This window comes from Cyrtonyx montezumae, unplaced genomic scaffold, assembly GCF_038088225.1.
Source record: "Cyrtonyx montezumae isolate F1298 unplaced genomic scaffold, pur_monq_1.0 scaffold_3, whole genome shotgun sequence".
NCBI lineage: Eukaryota > Metazoa > Chordata > Aves > Galliformes > Odontophoridae > Cyrtonyx > Cyrtonyx montezumae.
This window is the reverse complement of record NW_027072034.1, coordinates 137,521,833-137,547,206: the sequence shown is the minus strand read 5'-3', so window position 1 is coordinate 137,547,206 and position 25,374 is coordinate 137,521,833. Positions and strand designations below refer to the sequence as shown.

Genomic DNA, 25,374 nt, shown 5'->3' with positions numbered 1-25,374 from the left:
TCAGAGCTGAAGAAAGGTTGACAGACCAGAGACTCCTTTTAAGGAGAAAAAATTGAATTGTCTGGAAAAGCAGTTTACTGCAATCTAATAGAGAACTGCCTTAAAATAACTTACTTGACATAGCCATTTTCCTACAAAGGCACTGTACCTTGGGGGTAAAATCCAGTTCTTCTTCGTCAGAAGTATGCCAACTGTCACTATCGTCCTCTTTTTCAGAACTTCTTAGAAAACAAAGCAAAATAAATACTGGTTCTCTCAAATCATTTCTCAAGTAAGTGTTTGGTATTTTTAGAAGTCTCACCTTATTGAACCTCCTCCGGAAATGTCATCTATTGCTGTTCAAATATAAATGGAAAAGTGGAAATTAGATTTTGCATAGTAAAAATTAATCAGTACCAACACTGAACACGGAAAAACGGTTCATAATAGTATGGAAGCTGGAGTGGCCAATTCAATAAAAACACCACGAAGGAAAGCATCTACAAAACAGTGCTTTTTCAAACTATATTGTAAAACTAAAATGATAAAAACAGATGAGAGATATTTGCATTTTATTTGCTGCTCTTCCAAGCTATGGATTATTCTGAAAAACGTAAAGAAAATCAAAAAGCATACTTGAGAGCTAAAGGCTGTCCTTAGATAGAAGAATCACCAGCAGTTCTCCACAGTGAATCATCGAAGGATATACAAGAGACAAAAGGAGCATTACCCGGGCATGCTATACTACACTGCAAGTTTTCATCAGTCCAGTGGAGGTAGTAATTCACACCTAAGATCATACGGTAAGTCGCATCAGAAGGGATCTCCAGAAGTCTATCAGCCAACTACTTAGAGCCAGCTCAGCTTTCAGGTCAGGAAAAGTTGGTTAGGGCTTTATTCAGTGTAGTCTTGAGCACCTCCAAGAAGAGAAACGGTCCAACCTCTCTCTTTTGCCATCCTTATCATGGCAACACTTTTCATTTCCAGTTAGAAACTTTCTTGCTTCCATTTCCACGTGGCTCTTGCACTTCCACCTCCTGCCAGGTATCACAGGGAAGCACCTGGCTGTGTCTTTTGATCCGCATTAGAAGCCACTGTTAGGACCTTTCAAAGCTCCCTCTTCTTCAGGCTGAGTAAGCCCATTTTCTCAGCCCCCTCTCACGGGGCAAATACTCCTTCACAAAAATGATGGCTCCCTAGAGAATTAGCTCACTGCTGAACCATCAACCTCTCCTGTAGCAGGAACTCAGAACTACAACCAAGGATCAAGGCACAGTCTAGTGAGTGCCAAATAGGGGCAGACAATCACGTTTCTCGTCTCCTGGCTTTCCTGCTCTTAAAACAGCCCAGGCTGCAGCTCTTAGCTGCCACAGCACCCTGCTGGCTCATGCTCAGCTCGCCCTTTGCCAAGTCTCTGTCCTTTCTGCCACCCTGTCTCACAGTCCCACCATGTTTTGTAGGAAGGGATTGTTCCTCACCATGAGGGTCTTGGTATTTGCCTTTGATGGATTTCTTACAGTGTCTGCCAAATCCACTTCACCAATTGGCCAAAGTCCCTCTGCATGCCAGCTCTGTGCTGAAGCATATCCAACCATCTCCCTAATATCAGATCATTTGCAAACTTTATGAAAGTGCCTTTAAGTAGATATATCCTTCGGGTCATTGATGTACTGATGAAAACTGCACGGTAGGAAAACAACTTTTGTCCTCTTAACAACCAAGACAAAATAGAAGGACTTTGATTCCCAGCAAACAAGGAAAAACAAACGTATCTGACCTCCACATAGAAGTCAGCATTCCCAAAGTTCTTGAACTAATTGTTAACGATCATTAACAAAATGAAGGGCAAATGAGAGTACAAATTCTGTATTTCCTAAACACAGAGATTAGCTGAGAATATTCCCTGATCTGAACACAGCTTTCTGAAGATGCAATACAGTATACACAATCAGTGAAATCTCATGTAGAGAGATTCACCAAGAGGCTGAAACTTCCAATGTTAATGTTCTAACGTTAAATGGATTAAATGCGTACAGTCTGATTTTTGATGTTTTCCTCTACAGACAAACACAGAACATTCTTAAACGTTAACAGAATACTGCAGTACACAGTACATATAACTAACTAACTCAGTACTAAGACTCTATCTGCTAACTTTACACACACAACAGAAAATTGCTGCTGTGTAGAACAGTTAAACACTGGACAGGTGACTTCAGTTACAACTTCATTAAGTATCACTAGAATTAATCAAAACAGCTCATTAACTTATCTGAACTTTTGCTTTCAACATATAATACATAGAACCAATGATCAAAACCAGGTCACACTATCCTTTTCAAGGCAGGACAAGAATTTCACGAGATAGCTTTCAGCTAGACCAAAGTCACAGCCATGATGCATTGACACAGAAATGAGATCTAGTCCCTAGGGATTGCCTGTTTCCACTTTATTTGAATCCCGTCCCCATTTCTGAGCAACAGAAGAACAGAATACCAAGCAAACAAACATACAACCCAAAAAACAAAACGCTATCACAAGCGACAAAAGCAAACGCTGAATTCAGTAATAATGAACTCATGCAAAACATGCAAACAAATAAATCTGCCCCAAATTCACTCTAACTTATAGATCTTAAACCACCAAGATATGGATCTGCAAGATAATAAACCTATAATGTGTTTGTGCATCACAAGACATGTTTCATATTTAAAATACTGCTGTGCATAATACCTTTCCTTCATTCTCCTTTTCTTGATGTCTGCTTAGGAGATGGTTGCATTCCTATATCCACTAAGGGAAAGGCATGGAAAGCACAGACGAAACAATGACATCAGAATAAATTTAAAATCTTAGAAGACTGGAAAACACAAAAAGCACACAGACAAAGCTACAGCACTGGGAGAAAGCACTGTGACTATGATGTGCATTTGTGTGCATATATACATCCGTGTTTCAAAAGAGAAGTAATGGAACCGTATCCCTTCATCAAATTCTTTCACAACAAAGCTGTCACTTTTCTCTGGAGCAGAAGGTCGTCCTGTTTATATTGATTTTATCACAATACATGCAATAATGTGGAAAAACAGCTATTATCAGAAACATACATTTATGAAACAGATAAAAAGGATCACAGAATGGGCTTGGGTTGAAAAGATCTCAAGATGGTTTCTCATCCTTTCTGTTTTCCTCTGTTTCCTCAGCGGGGGAATATAGGAAAAGTTTTATCTGACCTCAGGAGATATAAATCACACAGGAGTGCTGATGTACTTTTCTAAGAGCTTTACAATGCCGAGACTAATTCTCTAACAACTTGGGGAAACAGTGAAGGAACGGCACACTAGTACGTGCTACAGTGGCTAAAAACAGTCACTGAAGACGTAACTCAAAATAAGAACTGCACCATTATTATTTTTCTTAAAAATAAACTCCTACTTAAAATCCAAGAGGTCGGTCATTCAATACGTTAGTTCTGGAAATCAATTTGCCTGTGATTAATAAAAAGGTTAATGTTCTGATATTCAAATAATCATGAGCGAACTTCTTAAAGATGCTGACCTGTTCAACATTCTTCACAGTCCTCTAACTAGAAAGTACAAATGTAGCAGAAAGAATAAGGTCAACGTTTTAAATGGCAGAAAAATAACAGAGAAAAGCAAAAGAAAAGAAAATAATTCCAAAGTGGGCATTTCTCTGGTCTCTGCCTTGGAATCCCAGCTTCTCCTCTAACAAACACTTTGAGGACTGTTACTGTGGCATATTAAAAGGAATCGCATGATGCAGAGTGTGGATGCAAGCCAGAAACTGTAAAATTAATTCCAATATTGTTCCTACTATGCTACTGAAGTTTCCCTCTGTGCCTTCCAGTTCACCTGCTGGGTCACCTCTAAGAGTCTGTTGGAAAAGACCGTTAAGATTTAAACTGAGTTCCAACCCCCCTGCTTTAGGCACAGGCACCTCCCTCTAGACCAGGCTGCTCAAAGCGCCATCCAGCCTGGCCTTGAATGCCTCTGGGGCATTCAAGGTTCAAGGCATCCACAGCCTCACTGGGCAACCTGGACCAGCGTCTCACCACCCTCACAGTAAACAATTCCATCCTAATATTTAGTCTACCTTCTTCTCAGAATAAGAATCCTTCATATTGTAAAGTGATCCAGGCCTGTCAGCCCTTACTGTGGAGAAAAAGAGAAACTATCTACATGCACAGAAGGTAGCAACTGAGTGGGTTTGGGGTGAAAACAGGATTCTGATGATTAAACCAACTGTATCAAGCCCCACCGAAAAGCGAGCAAACAAATCTGCAAAACCAACCTACGAGAAACTTTTCCAACCAATGTCGATTTCAAAGCAACTGCTCCTAAGTCAAAGACAACATCACTTGGGTCTAAAATCTATTATATCTGTGAAGAGTCTGGGAAGAAAAAATATGCCGTGTATTCTTTGTTTATACTTCCCAATGCCTTACAATAATAATAATAAATGATGAGCAAGTGTAATAGATAATGAATTGCGTTTGACATAATTCTGACACAAAGCCCTTAAAAATAAGGAATAAATAAAATCTCCTATGTTAGGGGGGCCTGAAATGTAAATGGCAAGGTAAACATTTCCTTTATACTAAAACAGTGGTTTTCTAAGATTCCTTTGGGGCAATATGAGCATATAAACGCTGCCTGGATTTTAAAGGAGTTCCCTTCCTTTAATTACAAAGCAACGAGGCAAGGCTACAGTATTTCTGGATCACAAAGTCCTGTGGTCTTCCTTAAATAAAACCGATTGGAGCTGAAGAAAAGCATCACTTTTATCATAAACCAAACCATGTCCAGAAAGATGCAGTATACACAAACACTGTACCATTGTTGCTGATGAACTTGCCTGTCCAAGACAATTTTTGTTAATGTCTCCACAGCACAAAAACAACTGTAATTGAAGGTGAGAAGTTATGTGACTTTCTACAAGGAGCTTAGTACGGGTGAGACTATCACAATTAAAACAAAGTGACAGAAATCCTGTGGAACTCAACAAAACATGCATCTTCTTGCAAGTCATCTGCTGCTTCACTGCTACAAAAGATAAAACAATTCAGGACAAAACTACAGCTGTTGCAATCTGATCTTCTGAGCAAGGATCTGAAAGAGCATCTCTAAGTAAAACTGCACACCTGAATAAACAAGGTCACCCTAACCTAGTTTGTTCCCCGTCTTCCCTTCTCCTCCTTGCCAAAAGGAAAACTCAAATAATGGAGCAACTTGATGGGCTGAAGGTGACAACTTTATGAGTGGATAGATGTAATGAACACAAATCACAACTGTCCTCACAATCTGTTGAGATGCATTTCAAAGTAGCCGCAAGCAAGCACATTCATAAAACTTCTTGCAACAGTCGAACTGATGCTTCCACCAAAATCAATACTAAGCGCAGTAAACTAAAAAGATACAAACCAACCTAAGGAAGAAACCATCATGATTTTCTCATTAGCTCTACCACAGTTAAAAATCCTACCTCGGTCCATAGCAGGTGCACCCAAGGTAAAGCCAGTAGCACTAGACTTGTCAGGAGTCATAGGTACTGCGATGTCTTGGCTATCACGTGCAGAAGCTTCCCCTGTGTTCTCCCCGTCTGCCAGTTGTTTACTAAGACTATAGAAAGAGGAAATGCAATTGAGAAAAATAATCCCATACCTGCACACAACACTTAATGGAATAGTAAGAGCCTCCTACAATCCACTCTAGACACATCCATAGCCAAAATGTTTGATATATTCAGTCAGGGAAACACAGTCTACTTATTGCCTGACTGTAACATGCTAAAGTAAAAATATAGGAATAATATTCATGCACTAGCTTGGTTATTACTGCAACCAGTTTGGTGCAAAAGTGTTCTACATCTGACAACGTCTGGCAGAGCAGATGGCAGAACACTGGTATCCTGACTAAAACAAATAATACCTGACCTTCCTGGTGCTTACAGCTATGATATAAATGGGATATCACAGAGGAAGTCCCCTTCTGAGGGGGAAAGCTGTGTTTCCAATACGCATGAGAAAATTAAACTTCTTCAGGTTAAAGACAGAAAGAAAGGGGCTTTTTCAAACTGCTAAGGGTCTGACGACAACTACTCAGTGTGCTTGTATCCAAAGCTGCAGTCATCCGAACAGTACCTGCAGGAGTTTCACCGAATCACAGAACTGTAGGGGCTGGAAGAGACCTCTTTGAGTCCAACCCCCTGCCAAAGCAGCTCCCTAGCCTAGGTTGCACACGTGGGTGTCCAGGTGGGTTTTGAACGTCTCCAGAGAAGGAGACTCCACCGCCTCTCTGTGCAGCCTGTGCCAGTGCTCCGGCACTGCACTGCGAAGAATATCCCACACACATTTGCGCAGAACTTCCTATGCTTCAGTTTGTGGCCATTACCCCTATTCCTATCACCACACACTGCAGAGAAGAGTACAGCCTCATCCCTTTGCCTCCCATTCCTTAGATACTTATAGACATGGCTCAGATCCCCCCTGAAGCTTCTTTTATGAAGGCTGAACAGATGCATTTTCCCCCCTAAAAACACAGGGCAAGGCAGCACAAACAGAAGGCACAGTTCCTCCTGCATGGGACACCTGCTCCAGCAGAGCAGCAGATGAGCTAGAAAGCAGTCAGCATCTTTCTCCCTCCAAGGTCACGTAAAATCCTGCAACTCGTCAAGAATTTATAGGGAGTGTTTTTCTTTTTCACACAATCATTAAAGGTTGGAAAAGGCCTCCAAGATATCCAGTCCACCTGTCCACCTATCACCAACGCTGCGCATTAAACCGTGTCCCTTAGTATCACTCCTACACATTTCTTAGGGACGGTGACTTCACCGCCCGCCTGGTCAGCACGTGCCAGTGCACAACCGCTCTTCTGAACAAAAAGTTGACTTCAGCATCCAACCTGAACCTCCCCTGGCACAATCTGAGGCCGTTCCCTCCCGCCCTAGCAGATCCCATCACGGGCAGGCTGATGAGCCTCCTCCACAAGATCAGTTCCTCCAAGGCAGATCACCCAAAAGCTCCTTGCTACAGCCGCGCCCGTCCCATCCCGTCCCGTCGCCCTCACCGCTGCTCCTTGTCGCGTCCATCGATGCTGTACTTCTTCAGCGCCTGCCGCACCTGGACCAGCACTCCTGCAGCGGCCGCTCGGTGCAGCTTGCTCAGCTTCTTCGGCCGGAGCTCGTACGCACCGGCGGGGCACGGAGAAGCGGCGCTGCAGGATGGCGGCGGCTCCCGTTTCTTCTTTCCGAATGTGAATATCTTCTTCATGTCGTCTCAGGAGGCCACCGGGACGAGGAGCCCAGAGCACAACGCGAAACCCTGCTGCACGAACAGCAACCCGCAGCCAAATGAGCGGTTGGGCGTCCGGGCGACCGTTGATCCCCATGGCAACGCCGCGAGCACGAAAAAGAGGCGGGAGGCGGAGCTACGCGGTGCCAGTGGGCGCGGGCCCGCAGACAGCAGGAGAGTATGCGCATGCGCAGACTCAGTCGCGTCAGGAGCTGAGTGGACGTTTCCGTCCTGGTTTTGCTGCTTGGTGCTGCTGAAGCATCAGCAGGGCTCATTCTTGGTCTCCCTGTGGGTGTTATTTAATAGGGGCCTCAGAGCACGAGTTTTTCCTGTGTTTTGGAACTCCTGCTTGCATCTCAGCTCCTGAAAAAAGGGAGAGCTGGCAAACAAGTCTCTTTAGAAGAGCTAAAATATAATAATTTAGAAAAAGGAAAAACAAAAACAAAAAACTTTTTGCTGAAACTGCAGCCACACAAATCCGGTTTGCAAAACCTATGCGGTGTGAGTAGCTATTTTGAGAGCATCTCCTTCATCAGCGCAGTCATTTAATGGAGAAGTGACAAGCAAGATATGTTTTTAGCTAGGTGTATTTACCTTCTTCCACGTGCATTAGAAGAGTTGCAGGATATTGCTTATCAGAGTGCCATCTATGTGCTCTTCCCAGGAGAAAGTAGTTATGTCAGGTGCTCTGTAAGCTTGTCACGGTGTTGTCCGTGACAGTGACCCAAAGGAAACCGAGAAGGGAGAGGGGAGAGAAAAAAAAAAAAAACTGCGTCAGTGGCCGCGCGGCCGCCCGAGCAGAGCCGCGCTCCGGGAGGGGGAGGGGGAAAACGGCGGGAAGAGATGGGTCTACAAGAAAACAACGGCACGATCTGAGAAGGAACGGTAACTTTACTAAATCTAATAAAATTGAACAATTGAAAGAGAGATAAAAATTTCCAAACCAAAAGCTGTGAGCTTACGTTAAGGAGGACCTGCAGGGGAAGCACACGTGCTGAACCTCCACGGCAGCCCAGAGCAGCGCGCCCAGCCCGAGCGCCGCCTGCATCCGGTGCGGAGCTCCGCCCCTCCCCTCTGCTGCTCCCCCAGCATTAACTCCTTAACTGCTGCATGATGCTCTGATGTGGAATACCGGCATCAAAACCACAAAACCACAACATTCCACCCCTTATTCCACATCATCACATCATGCTTAACACACATCTATACGTAACCAAACAGTAATAACATGAGTTACATAGAAACATAGTTACATAGAAACATATATATATATATACATACATACACACGTAATTACAGACTGCATTCCCCCAGCATCAAATTCCCTTGTGGGACACACTGGACGTCCCCATTTTTATCCATTACCCACCAGGTGCACCCAGGTCCCTGCGCAAAAACGGTTCCACGGAGGGGTTTGCCCTTTCCAGAGGCTGGAAGGACCCACACCGCTTTTCCCAACATGCTCCTCACATGTACCACAGGGACCTTATCTCCCTCTATGGTCTGTAGGGAGCTGGACTGTGTAGGACCCTCTCGGTTGACTGATCCCCTAGTGTTGACCAGCCAGGTGGCTTCTGCTAGATGCTTCTCCCAGTGCTTGAATGTCCCACCACCCATTGCTCTCAACGTGGTTTTTAACAACCCGTTGTAGCGCTCGATCTTACCAGCAGCTGGTGCATGGTAGGGGATATGGTAGATCCATTCAATGCCGTGTTCTTTGGCCCAGATATCCACAAGAGAATTTTTGAAATGAGTCCCATTATCGGACTCAATTCTCTCTGGAGTGCCATGTCTCCATAGGACTTGTCTCTCGAGCCCTAAGATGGTGTTTCGGGCGGTAGCATGGGGTACTGCGTACGTCTCAAGCCACCCAGTGGTCGCCTCCACCATGGTGAGCACGTAACGCTTACCATCGCGAGTTCGTGGCAAGGTGATATAATCAACCTGCCACGCCTCCCCATATTTATACTTTTCCCATCGCCCTTCCTGCCAGAGGGGTTTCATCCTCTTGGCCTGTTTAATTATGGCACATGTGTCACAGTCATGGATAACCTGTGCAACGGCATCCATAGTTAAGTCCACCCCTCGGTCTCTAGCCCACTTATAGGTCGCATCCCTTCCTTGATGGCCTGAGGTCTCATGGGCCCACCGAGCTAAAAATAGCTCTCCTTTGTTCTGCCAGTCCAAATTGATCTGAGACACCTCAATTCTGGCAGCTCGATCTACCTGATGGTTATTTCTCTGCTCTTCAGTAGCTCGATTCTTGGGCACATGAGCATCTACATGGCGCACCTTTACACCCAACCTTTTTGTTCGGGCAGCAATGTCTTTCCACAGTTCAGCAGCCCAAATAGGTTTACCCTTCCGTTGCCAGTTGTCCTGTTCCCACTGCTGCAACCACCCCCATAAAGCATTTGCCACCATCCAAGAGTCAGTATAAAGATATAGCATGGGCCACCTCTCCCGTTCAGCCACATCTAAGGCCAGCTGGACAGCCTTTACCTCCGCAAATTGGCTTGACTCTCCTTCTCCTTCGGTGGCCTCTGCAACTCGTCGTGTGGGGCTCCACACAGCAGCCTTCCATCTGCGATGCTTCCCAACAATACGACACGATCCATCAGTGAAGAGGGCATACGTCTTTTCATTCTCTAGTAGTTCGTTATATGGTGGGGCCTCTTTAGCACGTGGTATCTCCTCTGATGGGGATGTTCCAAATTTCTTGCCTTCAGGCCAGTCCATGATCACCTCCAGGATTCCTGGACGGTTGAGGTTCCCCATCCGAGCTCGCTGTGTAATCAGTGCAATCCACTTACTCCAGGTGGCATCGGTAGCATGATGGGTGGGGGGAACCTTTCCTTTGAACATCCAATTCAGCACTGGCAGTCGAGGTGCCAGGAGGAGCTGTGTCTCAGTACCAATTACTTCAGAGGCAGCCCGAACCCCCTCGTATGCGGCCAAAATCTCCTTCTCAGTTGGAGTGTAGCACTCCTCTGAACCCCTGTACGCTCTGCTCCAAAATCCAAGGGGTCGGCCTCGGGTCTCCCCAGAGGCTCTTTGCCACAGACTCCAAGTGGGACCTTTCTCTCCAGCAGCAGTGTAGAGGATGTTTTTCACATCCTGTCCCAACCAAACTGGCCCCAGGGCCACAGCACGGGCTATCTCCTGCTTGATTTGCTCAAAGGCCTGCTGCTGTTCAGGACCCCATGCAAAATTATTCTTTTTCCGAGTCACTTGATAGAGGGGGCTTACTATGAGGCTGTAGTTTGGGATGTGCATCCTCCAAAAACCTACTACACCCAGAAAAGACTGTGTCTCTTTCTTGCTAGTGGGTGGTGACATACTGGTGATTTTGTCAATCACATCTCCTGGAATGTGACGACGTCCATCTTGCCATTTTACTCCTAGGAATTGAATTTCTTGGGCAGGTCCCTTCACTTTGTTCCGTTTAATAGCAAAACCAGCACCCAGAAGAATTTGGATTATTTGCTCTCCTTTTTTAAAAACTTCCTCTGCTGTATCACCCCACACAACAATGTCATCGATATACTGGAGGTGCTCAGGTGCCCCACCCTGTTCCAGTGTGGTTTGAATCAGCCCATGGCAGATGGTTGGGCTGTGTTTCCACCCCTGGGGCAAACGGTTCCAGGTGTACTGAACGCCCCTCCAGGTGAAAGCAAACTGTGGTCTGCACTCTGTGGCCAAAGGAATAGAAAAGAATGCATTGGCAATGTCTATAGTGGCATACCACTTGGCTGCTTTTGACTCCAGTTCATACTGCAGCTCCAACATATCTGGCACAGCAGCACTCAGTGGGGGTGTGACTTCATTCAGGCCACGGTAATCTACCGTCAGCCTCCATTCTCCACTGGCTTTACGCACCATCCATATGGGGCTGTTAAAAGGTGAGTGAGTCTTGCTGATCACTCCCTGGCTCTCTAGCTGACGGATCAAGTTATGAATGGGGAGCAAGGAATCCCTGTTGGTGCGGTACTGCCGTCTGTGCACTGTTTTTGTAGCGATAGGTACCTGCTGCTCTTTCACTTTCAGTACCCCCACAACAGACGGATCTTCTGACAGGCCAGGTAAAACAGACAGCTGCTGAATGTTGTCTGCATCTACAGCAGCTATTCCAAAAGCCCATCGGTACCCCTTGGGATCCTTGAAATGTCCCCTTCTGAGATAGTCAATACCGAGTATGCATGGAGCCCCCTGTCCAGTCACTATGGGATGCTTCTGCCAGGTTTTACCGGTGAGGCTTATTTCTGCCTCCAGCACAGACAGTTCCTGAGAACCCCCAGTCACTCCAGAAATATGAATCAATTCTGTCCCTTTATAACTCGAGGGCATCAGAGTGCACTGTGCACCAGTGTCCACCAGTGCCTTATATCTTTGTGGCTCTAATGTGCCAGGCCATCTAATCCACACAGTCCAATACACTCTATTATCCCTTTCCCTCCCCTGGCTGAGGGCAGGGCCCCTCTATTGGTTACCTGCAGTGACGGGAGCAATTTCGTTGGTGGCTGATCTCTGCTGTAGTTCTCTCACCCGTGCTCGCAGTGCAGGAGTGGGTTTTTTATGCCACTTCCTCATGTCCTCTCCGTTTTCTCGTAAGAAGCTCCACATGGCCACACGTGACATGATGTTACTGCCGTCATTTGCTCGTGCAGAGGGGCGGTTGCCTTTGGTGGCCGAGACTTTCAACAGTTTGATAAATTGCTTCATCAGATTCTTTGCGTCATGCTCGTCTTCATCAGGTGTTTCCAATACTGACACAGGTTCATCCCTATTCATCAGTAATGACAGTTCCTCCAGTATAGTTTCCTGTGTCTTCTTCATCTCACCTACTTCTTCTGCTACTATAGCTGCAATGGAAGCACGTGATGGTGGAAACTGTTGTTCAAAGTTCTGGAGTGTAATAGTCAATTCATAAACTGGGAGTCTTCTGTCCTGACCCTCGAATCTATGGAACATTCCTACCAGTGTACTTGCATACCTCTCTGGTGCTGTTTTTGAGAGCTTGCGATATACATCAGGTGTGCACCTTACTCTATCAGGATCACGGTCCTGGTGTGGATTGTTAGGGACGAAATTGGGATCATACAGCATCTCTACTACGGCTGTTTCTCTCAAAAATTGGATGCCTTTCTCCACGGTGTTCCATCTCTCCACCTTAGGCTCCAGATCATCTTTGTAAGGGTATCTATCCTTTACAGCCACTAGTACTCGTTCCCAGAGGGTAGCGACTCCATTCAGACATCTGCCAATTCCTCTGTCGATAGCTGGGTCTCGGGCAATGCTTGCCAGTTGGCGGGCTTCGCTGCCATCTAGGGACACGCTGCTGGCACCGCTGTCCCAACACCGCAGCAACCAGGTGACAATAGATTCACCCGAGCGCCGTACAAACTCCTTTCTTAAACCTTGTATTTCAGTCATCTTTAGAGGCCGACGAGTAGTGGTAACAGTGACTCCATCATCATCGCTGTCTTCTCCATGTCTCTCACTTTTCTTAGTGGCCTTTTTAGGTGGTGGTGGTGCTGGTGCTGGTGCTGAGGAGGGCCCCTCGCCTGGATCTTCCTTTTTTTTCTCTGCTTCTTCTTCTTTTCGTTCTAGGCGCAAAGACGGCCGTGTCCATTTCTGGCCTTCCACAGGGGCAACCGACACTGATGCCGGTGCTTCCTGTGATTGGCCAGGTCTAACTTCGAGGTTTTCATTTTTGCTTTGGACCTTGGTTTGGAAACCATTTCTCTCCAGAATATCAATTATGGCTCGATAAGCACAAGCCAGACCCCAAACAATACATTCCTTCTCAGATCGTCCTGAGTCCCATGACTCCTTACCTAAACACTCACTGAATTTCTCAGGGTCCCACAGGTGCTCAAGATCAAAATTGCATAACACCGGGGGTCCCCACGCTTCTAATTTCATTCCTAATTTTTCCACCTTCCCTGCCATTCAACTCTCTCTGGTTTTGAGGAACGCTCCCTCCACATGATGTAAATTACTATTGCCAAGAGTGCATTCAGAAAAACAGATAACACAGTTGCCGGGCTGACATCTTGAATATAGGTAAAGACCTGAAAAGAGTAATTGGAAACCGTTCCAAATGCCGCATAATCTGTCACGTTAGCCAGGGTGTTTAGGTAGGAGGCATGTAACCCCCTCAGCACACTAAAGTAGCTGTAAATCCACATCACTCCGGTGCTGAACGCGAGGAGCTTAAAAAGACGCCAGCATGCTATGAGGTACATGAAAAACCTTAGTCCACTCTGCACCACATTTACAATGGAGAGCCAATACTGCACTGCCCGCATTCTCCACCAATAATTGTCACGGTGTTGTCCGTGACAGTGACCCAAAGGAAACCGAGAAGGGAGAGGGGAGAGAAAAAAAAAAAAAACTGCGTCAGTGGCCGCGCGGCCGCCCGAGCAGAGCCGCGCTCCGGGAGGGGGAGGGGGAAAACGGCGGGAAGAGATGGGTCTACAAGAAAACAACGGCACGATCTGAGAAGGAACGGTAACTTTACTAAATCTAATAAAATTGAACAATTGAAAGAGAGATAAAAATTTCCAAACCAAAAGCTGTGAGCTTACGCTAAGGAGGACCTGCAGGGGAAGCACACATGCTGAACCTCCACGGCAGCCCAGAGCAGCGCGCCCAGCCCGAGCGCCGCCTGCATCCGGTGCGGAGCTCCGCCCCTCCCCTCTGCTGCTCCCCCAGCATTAACTCCTTAACTGCTGCATGATGCTCTGATGTGGAATACCGGCATCAAAACCACAAAACCACAACAAAGCTGGATGCGTGCTCAGCTGCAAAAGGTCAGCTTTCTGTCTTCCGTTTTTCCATCTTTTTTCTCCCTCATGGATGATATTAAACATACCACTTTTAAGGAGCATTTTTAATTTGTTGTAGTTAAAAACAAATAAATAGGTCATTTGGAATTTTTTTTTTTCAGATGTTGGTATTTCTTGTAGTGGCTCTTCATTCTCTCAGCATGTTCTCCTTAGGTAATCTGGAGCTTTCTCTGGGTACCATCAAGTAATGGCTATTTCTATTTTTCTCTGCATGAGGTGATTCCGTTCTGATATCCGGTACAAGTGTTGCATAAGCATTGGCATTTGGGTTAGTCTGCTAAAGACTCACCTTTCATTTGACATAACTCAACACAGTTGGATAATTTAGCTCGCAGTCCTTACAGCTCTGAGGTACAAAATGGCAGTCTAAAGCTCTCCTGTTTTTATTTTCCCCTTATTAAATCATCGTGTGTATTTTGTTTACCAAAGAGTAGCAATAGCACTATAGACCTGTTGGACTGATACCAGTGTGCTGCACATTGTCTGGTGACTTACTACACCTGCTTTGCAGCTGATGTGCTTAGAAGCTGGGAAAGCTTCCCAGGCACAGTGTATGTTTCTGCATTGCTAGCTCCAGGGCTATGAAGAGAGCTGGGTGGTTGCATGCATCTTTCAGGTAGAGACTGTAGCAGCTTCAGCTCTGCCTGAGTGGAGAGCTGGAGTTGCAGTGCTGCTTTTGGTATTACACTTCTACTCCCCTGTGCAGCCAGTGTGTATGCTTAGATGTAGTTTAGCTTTTCCCTGTCCAGTCTGAAGCTCTCACACTGTATTTCATGCACACAGTCTGTTAATCCTCCGGTGGATTAACAACTAGCTTTCTACTGAAAAGGCTGAAAGGATTTCTTTAGGTTTCCTCTAAGTGAGAAGCAAGGAATGATATTTTCACAACAGAAACAGGGATATGTAACACACTACCCTCGTATACTCAGAACCACATAGATTCATGAGATTATGCTGCAGTTTCAAACAGACTTATGTGTTGTTGTGAATGTAGGTACATCATAATTGGATTATTATTATTATTATTATTTTGCTTATATACATTTTAATTGATAACAAAATGAAATAAAACTTTCAACTATTTCCTAATTATAAACTGTGAGAAAGTGAGGAATGTCGGCTGAAAACACCCAGCCCCTCAGCAACAACCAAACGTTAGTGCAATGTTTTCCCCGTCTGGGTTGCAACCAGGGCACGAGGGGAAGTGTGGTGCTAACTCAGTTGATGGCAAATAGCATGGACTTTAGTACATTGGCTAAACACAATCCAGTAAACAGCAAAAAAGATGCAGCTGTGCTTTCCGTCTTGATAATGGAATTTGAGAATAGGTTTCAAGACTGCTGAAAAAAACATCAATAACTTCATTTCTTTGAAACTCCATTTGCAGTTGACATAAATATATTACTTGTGAATTTTCAAATGGAATGTATAGAGTTGCAACTAAAACCATGATCGTGTCTCTCTAGCAGACTTTGATAAGCCCCATCTTACCAGTGAGAAATACCCCTGCCTTACTCATGTCACTGCTCTTGGCAGTACGTACACTTGTGAACAAGGGTGAAGCACGGGAAGAGTAACACTTCATCACAACTCTCTGTTGAACACCTTGAGTGCTCACTGAGAACGGCAGTCGCTGCCATCAAACCAGCCTGATGCAGTCCTTTCACAGAAACAAGGTCATGTATCCCACTGGTTTTGTGGTTTTGTTGCTCTTTTTTTGGTGTGTTTTAAAAGCAAACATTAAAAATGCAGTTTTGTGATTTTATATACATTACCTATATTATATATTTAATGAGTGTTGCTCCTGAAGTAATGCCTCCTATGTTATTCTTTTGGCCCATGATGTCAGAGGTGGGTGTTGATGGTATAGCAGTAGGTGTTGAACCTCCTCACCAATATTCCACTGCATTTTATTGCTGTGTGACAGATGGCAGCAGAGGGACAGTCTGACAAAATGGCATTTGTCATGGAAGTGCGTATGAAGAAAAGGTGTTTTCATCTGTTACCCGTCCAGGAAATAGTCCCATGTGTTGATGCCCCTCTTCAGTCATCCAAGCTGACTGTAAGGCAGCTACCAAGTCCTCCAGGCAACCATGAATTTGTATAAGCACAAAAAGAAGGATAACATCATGCTGCAATTTTTCTTCCCATAGTTCACACCTCACTGCTGCTCTTGCCAGTATCAGTTCAGAACAGGGCTTGCAGTCATCTCTTACTTCCCTAGACAAAAAACACGAACGATTTCCTTCACATAGGGCTCAGATTAAAGCATACCTTTATACCAATTGTAACCACTGTATTAGGGAGAATGAGGCACTTCAAGTCCGTGCTGTGCAGAGTTCTACAAACTTGGTAAATACCACTAATGAGGAGGAAAGTCTGAAGTGCAGTCTGAGTTCTTCAATATCACTACTGGTCTAAAACAGAACATACACCAGCATGTTAATGTAAACCCTTACCTTCTATTTTTAACAGTGACTTGCCATAGGATCATGGGAAAACTCTTAAAATCACAAAGCTGGGGAATGGGCCGGCAGGATTTTCAGAGCAGCCTATGGGCAGCACAGCTCGGGAGCTCAGCTTTCCTAGGTTCTCCAGGAAAATCTCATCCTGTATTTTCCCCACAGAATTACTTAACTAGGCTCAGGAGCTTGCAAAAACCAGAGGTTCTTAACTAACTTACTGAGGCAAAGGCTTGCAGGTTGCTCAAAGCAGCTTCAGTCATTTTGCTCTATTGCTGAACTGTGGCTTCCAATCTGTCACCTTCAGCCTGGAGCCTGAAACAGAAATACATGAAGGGAAATTGAAAACTTCCACTTTCAAAACCTCACGTTTCTTCATTGCATTTTGATCTATTAGAATTCATAAGCAGCCTTTTAAGAGGAACGCGTGCGCATTTCTCCCAGTATGAACAAAGCAGCTTCTTAATGAGTAGCCCTCCTAATCACAGGTGCCTGGTTAATAAAATAAGGAAACCCACTTCCATGTTACTCAATCTACCCTGCCAAAATGATGCCCGGGGTACTGCAACAACCTGAGCTTAGGTCTCCACCGTTACCTTAAGCTGCTCACAGGGGCAGAAACTGAAAGCAGCAGTCCCGTTCCTTGCCAGCCCGACCATCACAGCTCAGTGCACGCTGAAGCATCCTGAGCTATAGAAAAGCCCCATAGAGAGGATCAATTCCCCACACTGGTTTTCTGCAGCAGAGGACTGAGCACCACCCTCTGGGAATTAGGTGGAAACTTAGGGCAGATGCAGAGAAACCTCAGAGTCCATAGCTTTGATGTACTTGAGTTGTGTTGTGTAATTTGGTGCCTGTTTACATGAATTAATCCCCAGTATGCTTGCAGTCTTTCATGTGGACCAAGCTTAGCAGGAGGGTCGATTCACAGTCTCTTACAGGTATCCAAGGCAGGAGCTTGAGCTCCTCCTAGAATCAGGGATAAGGTCAATTCAGAAGTATCCATGGCTCATCCACCGTTAGGTTCATGTCAGCTTCAGAGCAGAAACTTGGAGGGACAGCAAAGTGTTTGTATGTCCCCACAAGAAGGCTGCTTCTAACACACTGCTTTGCTCCTCCAGCTTGTGGAGAGCACCAAGGCCTACTAGCAGTATGACATACCTTGAACAGCTGGCCTAGAGCATAAGTATTTCAAGGTTGCCTTGTTCAGAAGCATAAGGCACAGGCAGCAGAAGAGGGCAGCCAGCCCACAGGGAAAGAAGCCCAAAAGTAAGCAAGCCAAGATGTAAGCAAGCCAATGGGGAACCATGTGCATCCTTCACAGAAAGTGCCTTAGAATACTGAGGAGATTCAGACTCTTCCTCTTGCTCTCCTACTATTGCAGGAAGACCACCTAAAAAGAATGGACAAAGTGAGACACTTCAGTCTTTTACAGCAAGTTTGCCTAAATTTGTTGAGCCCTGTCATCAAAGTTTTGCCATGTTCTCTGTGGGGAAGTGCAGCTGCAAGGTTTGTTAAAAATTTGTGGTAGCTGGCTTTACAAGTTGTTTTTTACTTAACATTTTCTGTGCTTCTATCAAGATTATAATATATATAATATATTCAGTCAGGGTAACACAGTCTACTTATTGCCTGACTGTAACATGCTAAAGTATTCCAGACATGACCATTCTTTACATGCACATCCATATCTATGAAGTTATTTACTTCTGCTTGGCACATTTTTGCAGTCCAGTTTTTACAAATACAACCACACTCTTAGGAACGAATGCCATGGGTTAAACGCTCACACATAAAAGTAAGTAAAACTGCTCAGTAATTTAACAAAAGAAATAACAGCTAGATCTTTTCTGAAACAGAAGGTAGATGGTTACTGGGCAGGGGAAGTGGAGACAGTGATAGCAATGGTTCTGTTTGTAAACTCTTCTCAAAACATTTCAGTTTTTCAAGTTCCATCTCAATAACTGCGGGCTACAGACACTTTAATAAAGAGTGAATACTAGGCAGATATGAGCTTAGCAACAAACACATGAAATCTTCTAGAGAATTTTGAGCAGAAGCCCTCTTCAACTTTCAAATCAACACCAGACACATGAACAGTACATGTCAGAAGATGTCACTGAATACATCTTCAAGAGGGGTCTCAACACACAATTAAACCTTGGTCCTGTTATTACATAGGTCCAAATCCAACACCGATAACTGAAAACTTAGCAATAAATTTAAAGCTTACCTAGAATGTCCGTGAATAATAGCATAATCCTCAGCTGTCCATCCATTAGTGTCTTTATGGGAAAGATCAGCACCATAGCAAAGAAGAAGTTTTATCAACTTAAGCTCCCCACCAGCTGCAGCAGTCATAAGAGGGGTTCTGAAGCATCAAAAAGACAAAATATATAACTTTACTCAGACATTGTAATTATTTTAATCCCCATTTGCTCACCTTCAAAGAAAAATAAAATCACTTTATGAACAGAAGAGCTTCTACATTGACAACGCTTGAGTACAAGCTATGTGACAATCTGAAAAACCCTCTAGGGCATAAATGCAATGCTGCTGGCACGACAGCACTTTCCTGCCACAGTGGCTACTGCAACTTTTCTTGCAGTTCTCAATGCAGAAAACATGCAGTAATGCATGACACCAGCTTTCAGACCTGCTTTCACCAGTCACTCAGGGAACTTCTTCTCTGTGTGCCTTTCTGCTTCAACACTCAATCCCATACTTCTCATCAGTCCAACTTGAAGACAATTTAGGTGACCCACAGAGTTTAGATCACCTCCTCACCTTTCACCTTTATCTCGAGCGTGAACATCAGCTCCTTTTTTAAGGAGGAGCTCTACCATCTCTTCATGATGTTCAGAGACAGCGAGAATAAGGGGAGTACATCCCTCCTGAGAGGACAGAAATAACTCAAGTTAAAAATCAAAAGAAACAAACGAAGAAGCTTCAATAAAAATACTGATGCAACTTTTTGAAAGATCTTCCCTACCGAATCTCAAAATGTACCTTATTCTTAGCATCAATATGGGCACTGTGCTCAATTAACATCCTTGCTAGAGATGTGTTAGGAGCTACAGCAGCCATGTGAAGGGCAGTGTTGCCGCTAGCATCGGCCAGGTTTGGATCAGCACCGTGCTCCAGCAGGACTGTCGCACATTTTTCTTGCTGGCACTGTACTGCCTGGAAACAACACACAAAAAAAAAGGCAAAATTTCCAGCAGTCATATTTCACCGTGTCACGACTACTACAACTTCTCAATCCTGGAATATAAAATCATTTTCCAAGATGAGCTAGCCCACGCCAATTACAGCTTGCATGTTTCTAAACAGACTTACATAAAGAATCTGGTAAGACATCCATCTTTTAAGACACAATCAATAATTCCTACTTGCATAAAGAGCATAACATGTTCTACCTACCTTCATCAGCGGTGATCTGTTATCTGTGTCAGGAAGATTGAGCTTACAGTTGTTTTCTACTAGAAACGTAACGACATCCGCATGTCCATTTGCACAAGCAAGATGCAGTGCTGTCCTGAAAATTAAATGCGTAAATTGAAACTGGTAGCTAAATAAATCATTTCAGTCTGTGGTACACAAATAGGGCAAATTTAATTTCTCCATCCCAATCACCTCCCAAAATGTTAAACACAATAAAATTAAAAATCCCAAGCTCGTTCCATTACGAGTAACAGAAGTTGTACACCCAAAGCCTGAGGAGGGCTAGGAACAACCTTCCATAGCATCTGCTGAATGAGACAACATTTCCTCCACTGGAAAACTGAACTTTCACAAAGATTCCTGTGTCAAGGCACTGGCTGCTGCCTTTGACAGAAAGGTGCTTGTGGTACAGTAAGGGAGACTAAAGCTTGGGAATCTGAGAGCTGTGGTGGCATGTAAAATTCTAGGTTCTCCCAGGATCATTCACGCACAAGACTCATATAATAGATGCAGGAGATGGGTTTTATAGGAAAAATATTCATGCACTAGCTTGGTTATTACTGCAACCAGTTTAGTGCAAAAGTGTTCTACATCTGACAACGTCTGGCAGAGCAGATGGCAGAACACTGGTATCCTGACTAAAACAAATAATACCTGACCTTCCTGGTGCTTACAGCTATGATATAAATGGGATATCACAGAGGAAGTCCCCTTCTGAGAGGGAAAGCTGTGTTTCCAATACGCATGAGAAAATTAAACTTCTTTTCTTCAGGTTAAAGACAGAAAGAAAGGGGCTTTTTCAAACTGCTAAGGGTCTGACGACAACTACTCAGTGTGCTTGTATCCAAAGCTGCAGTCATCCGAACAGTACCTGCAGGAGTTTCACCGAATCACAGAACTGTAGGGGCTGGAAGAGACCTCTTTGAGTCCAACCCCCTGCCAAAGCAGCTCCCTAGCCTAGGTTGCACACGTGGGTGTCCAGGTGGGTTTTGAACGTCTCCAGAGAAGGAGACTCCACCGCCTCTCTGTGCAGCCTGTGCCAGTGCTCCGGCACTGCACTGCGAAGAATATCCCACACACATTTGCGCAGAACTTCCTATGCTTCAGTTTGTGGCCATTACCCCTATTCCTATCACCACACACTGCAGAGAAGAGTACAGCCTCATCCCTTTGCCTCCCATTTCTTAGATACGTATAGACATGGCTCAGATCCCCCCTGAATCTTCTTTTATGAAGGCTGAACAGATGCATTTTCCCCCCTAAAAACACAGGGCAAGGCAGCACAAACAGAAGGCACAGTTCCTCCTGCATGGGACACCTGCTCCAGCAGAGCAGCAGATGAGCTAGAAAGCAGTCAGCATCTTTCTCCCTCCAAGGTCACGTAAAATCCTGCAACTCGTCAAGAATTTATAGGGAGTATTTTTCTTTTTCACACAATCATTAAAGGTTGGAAAAGGCCTCCAAGATACCCAGTCCATCTGTCCACCTATCACCAACACTGCGCATTAAACCGTGTCCCTTAGTATCACTCCTACACATTTCTTAGGGACGGTGACTTCACCGCCCGCCTGGTCAGCACGTGCCAGTGCACAACCGCTCTTCTGAACAAAAAGTTGACTTCAGCATCCAACCTGAACCTCCTCTGGCACAATCTGAGGCCGTTCCCTCCCGCCCTAGCAGATCCCATCACGGGCAGGCTGATGAGCCTCCTCCACAAGATCAGTTCCTCCAAGGCAGATCACCCAAAAGCTCCTTGCTACAGCCGCGCCCGTCCCATCCCGTCCCGTCGCCCTCACCGCTGCTCCTTGTCGCGTCCATCGATGCTGCACTTCTTCAGCGCCTGCCACACCTGGACCAGCACTCCTGCAGCGGCCGCTCGGTGCAGCTTGCTCAGCTTCTTCGGCCGGAGCTCATACGCACCGGCGGGGCACGGAGAAGCGGCGCTGCAGGATGGCGGAGGCTCCTGTTTCTTCTTCTTTCCGAAGGTGAATATCTTCTTCATGTCGTCTCAGGAGGCCACCGGGACGAGGAGCCCAGAGCACAACGCGAAACCCTGCTGCACGAACAGCAACCCGCAGCCAAATGAGCGGTTGGGCGTCCTGGCAACCGTTGATCCCCACGGCAGTGCCGCGAGCACGAAAAAGAGGCGGGAAGCGGAGTTACGCAGTGCCAGTGGGCGCGCGCCCACAGACAGCAGGAAGAGTATGCGCATGCGCAGACTCAGTCGCGTCAGGAACTGAGTGGACGTTTCTGTCCTTGTTTTGCTGCTTGGTTTTAAGATGCAACACCCCTACTATAGGTAGGGTTGCCACCCACCAGATCAGGTTTCCCAGGGTCCCATCAACCTGACCTGTAATGCCTCCAGGGGTGGAGCATCCTCAGCTTCTCCGGGCAGCCTGTTCCAGTACCTCACCACCCTCTGAGCAAAGAATTTCCACCTAACATCTAACCTAAATCTACCCTCTTTTAGTTTACAACCATTCCCCCTTGTTCAATCTCTACCGGAACACATAAAAAGTCATTCATTCTCTGGCTTGTAAGCTCCCTTCAAGTACTTGAAGAATACAATGAGGTATAAAATTTTTCTTCTCCAGGCTGAACAAGCCCAGCTCCCTCAGCCTTTCTTCAGAGGAGAGATGTTCCAGACCTCTGATCAATTTTATGTCCCTCCTCTAGACCCAGTCCAACTGCTCTGGTATTTCCAGTGTTTTTGGCCCAAGGCTTGATGCCGTGTTCCACCTGGGGCCTCATGAGAGAAGTGTAGAGAATGATCTCTTTCCTCTCCCTGTTGGTCACTCCTCTTTTGAAGCAGCGTAAGTTGGACTTTTGGGCTGCAAGCACACAATTCTTGCTCATGGCCAGCTTTTTTGTCCATCAACATCCTCAAGTCCTTCTCTACAGGGCTGTTCCCAATGATTTCTTCTCCCTGTCTGCATACACATACCTCAGATTGCCCCATCCCGAATGCAGAACTAAGCACTTGACCTTGCTGAATGTCATTAGGTTCTTGTGGGAACACTTTTCTGTTTGCTTGGTTGGTAAGGCAGCAAAGGTCAGGTTTACAGATTGCCCTTGTTAGTTAAGGAAATAAATGATGTAGTCCATTCAAGTAGGCAAAAAAGATTGACTAACTAGGGAAGTTACTGAAAGCTACCAATTGGAAAGCCAGTCTGGAAGAAAACTCACACCCTTGTAGCTGTAGCAGGCAGGAAATACTTTTCCAGAAGGTATGTGTTTTCTCGTGGTGGTTGTTTGATCATAACTTTAGAGACTGTTGAAATAGTCTTTGTGAGTTTTGCATTATGAAGGAGGTTTAAATTTTATTCTTTAAAAACCAGCCAGCTGGATAACTATTAATGACATCTAGGCACCTATCTATCTACCTATCATCTATCTATCTATCTTTTTTTTTTTTTTTTTCTGGAAACCAAAGATTTGGAGGCATCAAGTGCTTGCTAATTATTTAATTGTTTACTTACATACTTAATTACTTCATGAATTCAACTTGCTTTCATACAAATAGGTTCTCTTGCATGGTTATTCACTTTATATGACTGCTTATAGTTTCAAATTTGGCTAATACTTTCCTGAGGTACAAGTTTCTGTTTCCTTTTTTTTTTTTACTTGTATTCTGTGTCCTAGAGGAAACAGCAAAACCTGGAATTCACATGTAAGCTTTACATCTTTTTAATTAAGTGTTCCTACGAAGTTTGATAATGTTTCTTTAAATTTGCATTCTCTTGCCCAAATTACAGTTCTCATCCGATATTTTGGTCTTCCCCATTCTTCTAGGCAAAGAATGAAGTTGAAAAACTATTGACTACGCTATACAGTAAATCCTGACGTATTTAGCAAAAGGTAGCAGAAACTAATCAATAGAGAGTAGAAAAGAAAATATGTTTTGGGGGCCTAGTAAGCTATTGTTCGTGAATTAACAATGAATGGTGAATTTAGAAAGCCGAGATTTTTTTCTTGCCCTATACATCTTTATGAGCAAATGAGAGTTCTGACTGCTCAGGCATTTATTTATTAAAGGACAATGTACTCTGTATGTACTTCGATCCTGGAACTGTTCTTGTTAAAGAAAATCTATGCACTATTAAGCTTCCGATTATTTTAAATGAGTTTAATACTTCTAACACTATATAGAAAACAAACATAATTGAAATTCCAAAAAATAAATATTTTTATTATATTAAATATAATAAATGCATATTATTTTGGAAAGTTTTTTAGTCTTTTTAGCGTGTTCCTGTTGCTACCATACCATAAGACCTAGGATTTAGAGGAGAAAAAAAATAAATAAGGTTTTAAATTATTGTATAATCACATGTGCCTGCTAAATCTGACAGGTTTAGTTTGTTCCCCTAGAGTTAGCTCTTCTAAGTTTATGGCTCATATCAGCTACCGGGGCCAACGCAAACATGAGAAGAACGTTGTAGTTTCATGACTGAGAAAGGTTTCCAATTAAAATGACTTAAGTATGACAAAAGCTTCCATTGTCTATGCCATCTACATACCAAGAGACCAGAGGATGTAAAATTTGAGATTAAGGTAATTTGTTTACGGAAATAAGTTAATAGTTTCACATGGTGAGTTTGTGAGCAGGCTTCATAAGAGACACTATTAAATGGTACAACTCTATTATAAAATCTCAGCCATAAAGTACAGAGCTAAAATAGTGCTGGATAGAAAACTGGCTGGATGGTTAGTCCCAAATGGTCACTGCTATTGGATATAAATCCAGTTGATGACTGGTTACAAGAGATGTTTCCCAGAAGTCTCTTTCTTGCTGGAGGGAAAAGTCCTCAGCAAAGAAGAACAATTCCCTTCTCAGGCTTGAAGGTGCTCTCAGTGAGTCTTAGGGTGTCACGTGGTTCCTCAGGGTACGTGGAGAGCCCTACCGAAATACAAAGGTGTCAGTTCACGGTGTTCTTGAAAGCTGGCTTTTCCTGCCAAGAGCTGAAATCAGAATGATAAATACCAAGTACTTGAGTAAAACTCAGTGTGTCCTTGCAGATTAGCAAACTGATTTTACAAAAATGAGCAGGGCAGAGAAAGGTGATGCTGAGGATAAAAGGAAGTAACACTGAATTGGAGGTAATTGTCATAATCCGTTAGGTTTCCTGCGTTGCCTGACGTTGGTCACTTCCTCCTTTTGTTTATTTAAAAGACATCTTGGAGTTAAAGGACAAATCTGGGAAAGGATGTCTCCCATGAAGTGACTGAGCTGGCTTATAAAAAGGTGTGTTGAATTCATTTGGTGTGTATGGAGCAAAACAGTAGCTGTCTTTGTGGTCAAGGAGCACCTTCCGTACCTGCAATCCGT

At 44.5% G+C, this 25,374-nt stretch overlaps 1 protein-coding gene across 1 annotated transcript in view; it reads right to left on the bottom strand.

Annotated features, from left to right (window-relative positions):
• LOC136051469 (ankyrin repeat domain-containing protein 26-like) overlaps positions 1 to 22,086 on the bottom strand; it is a 43,928-nt gene extending 21,842 nt beyond the window's left edge. The window contains 9 exon segments of the mRNA XM_065740909.1: positions 149 to 221; positions 302 to 335; positions 2,713 to 2,763; positions 5,464 to 5,618; positions 18,835 to 18,972; positions 19,389 to 19,495; positions 19,611 to 19,784; positions 20,025 to 20,139; positions 21,842 to 22,086. Coding sequence (XP_065596981.1) covers positions 149 to 221; positions 302 to 335; positions 2,713 to 2,763; positions 5,464 to 5,618; positions 18,835 to 18,972; positions 19,389 to 19,495; positions 19,611 to 19,784; positions 20,025 to 20,139; positions 21,842 to 22,047 — 1,053 coding nt within the window. The 5' untranslated portion in view covers positions 22,048 to 22,086.
• Between the last annotated feature and the right edge of the window lie 3,288 nt (positions 22,087 to 25,374).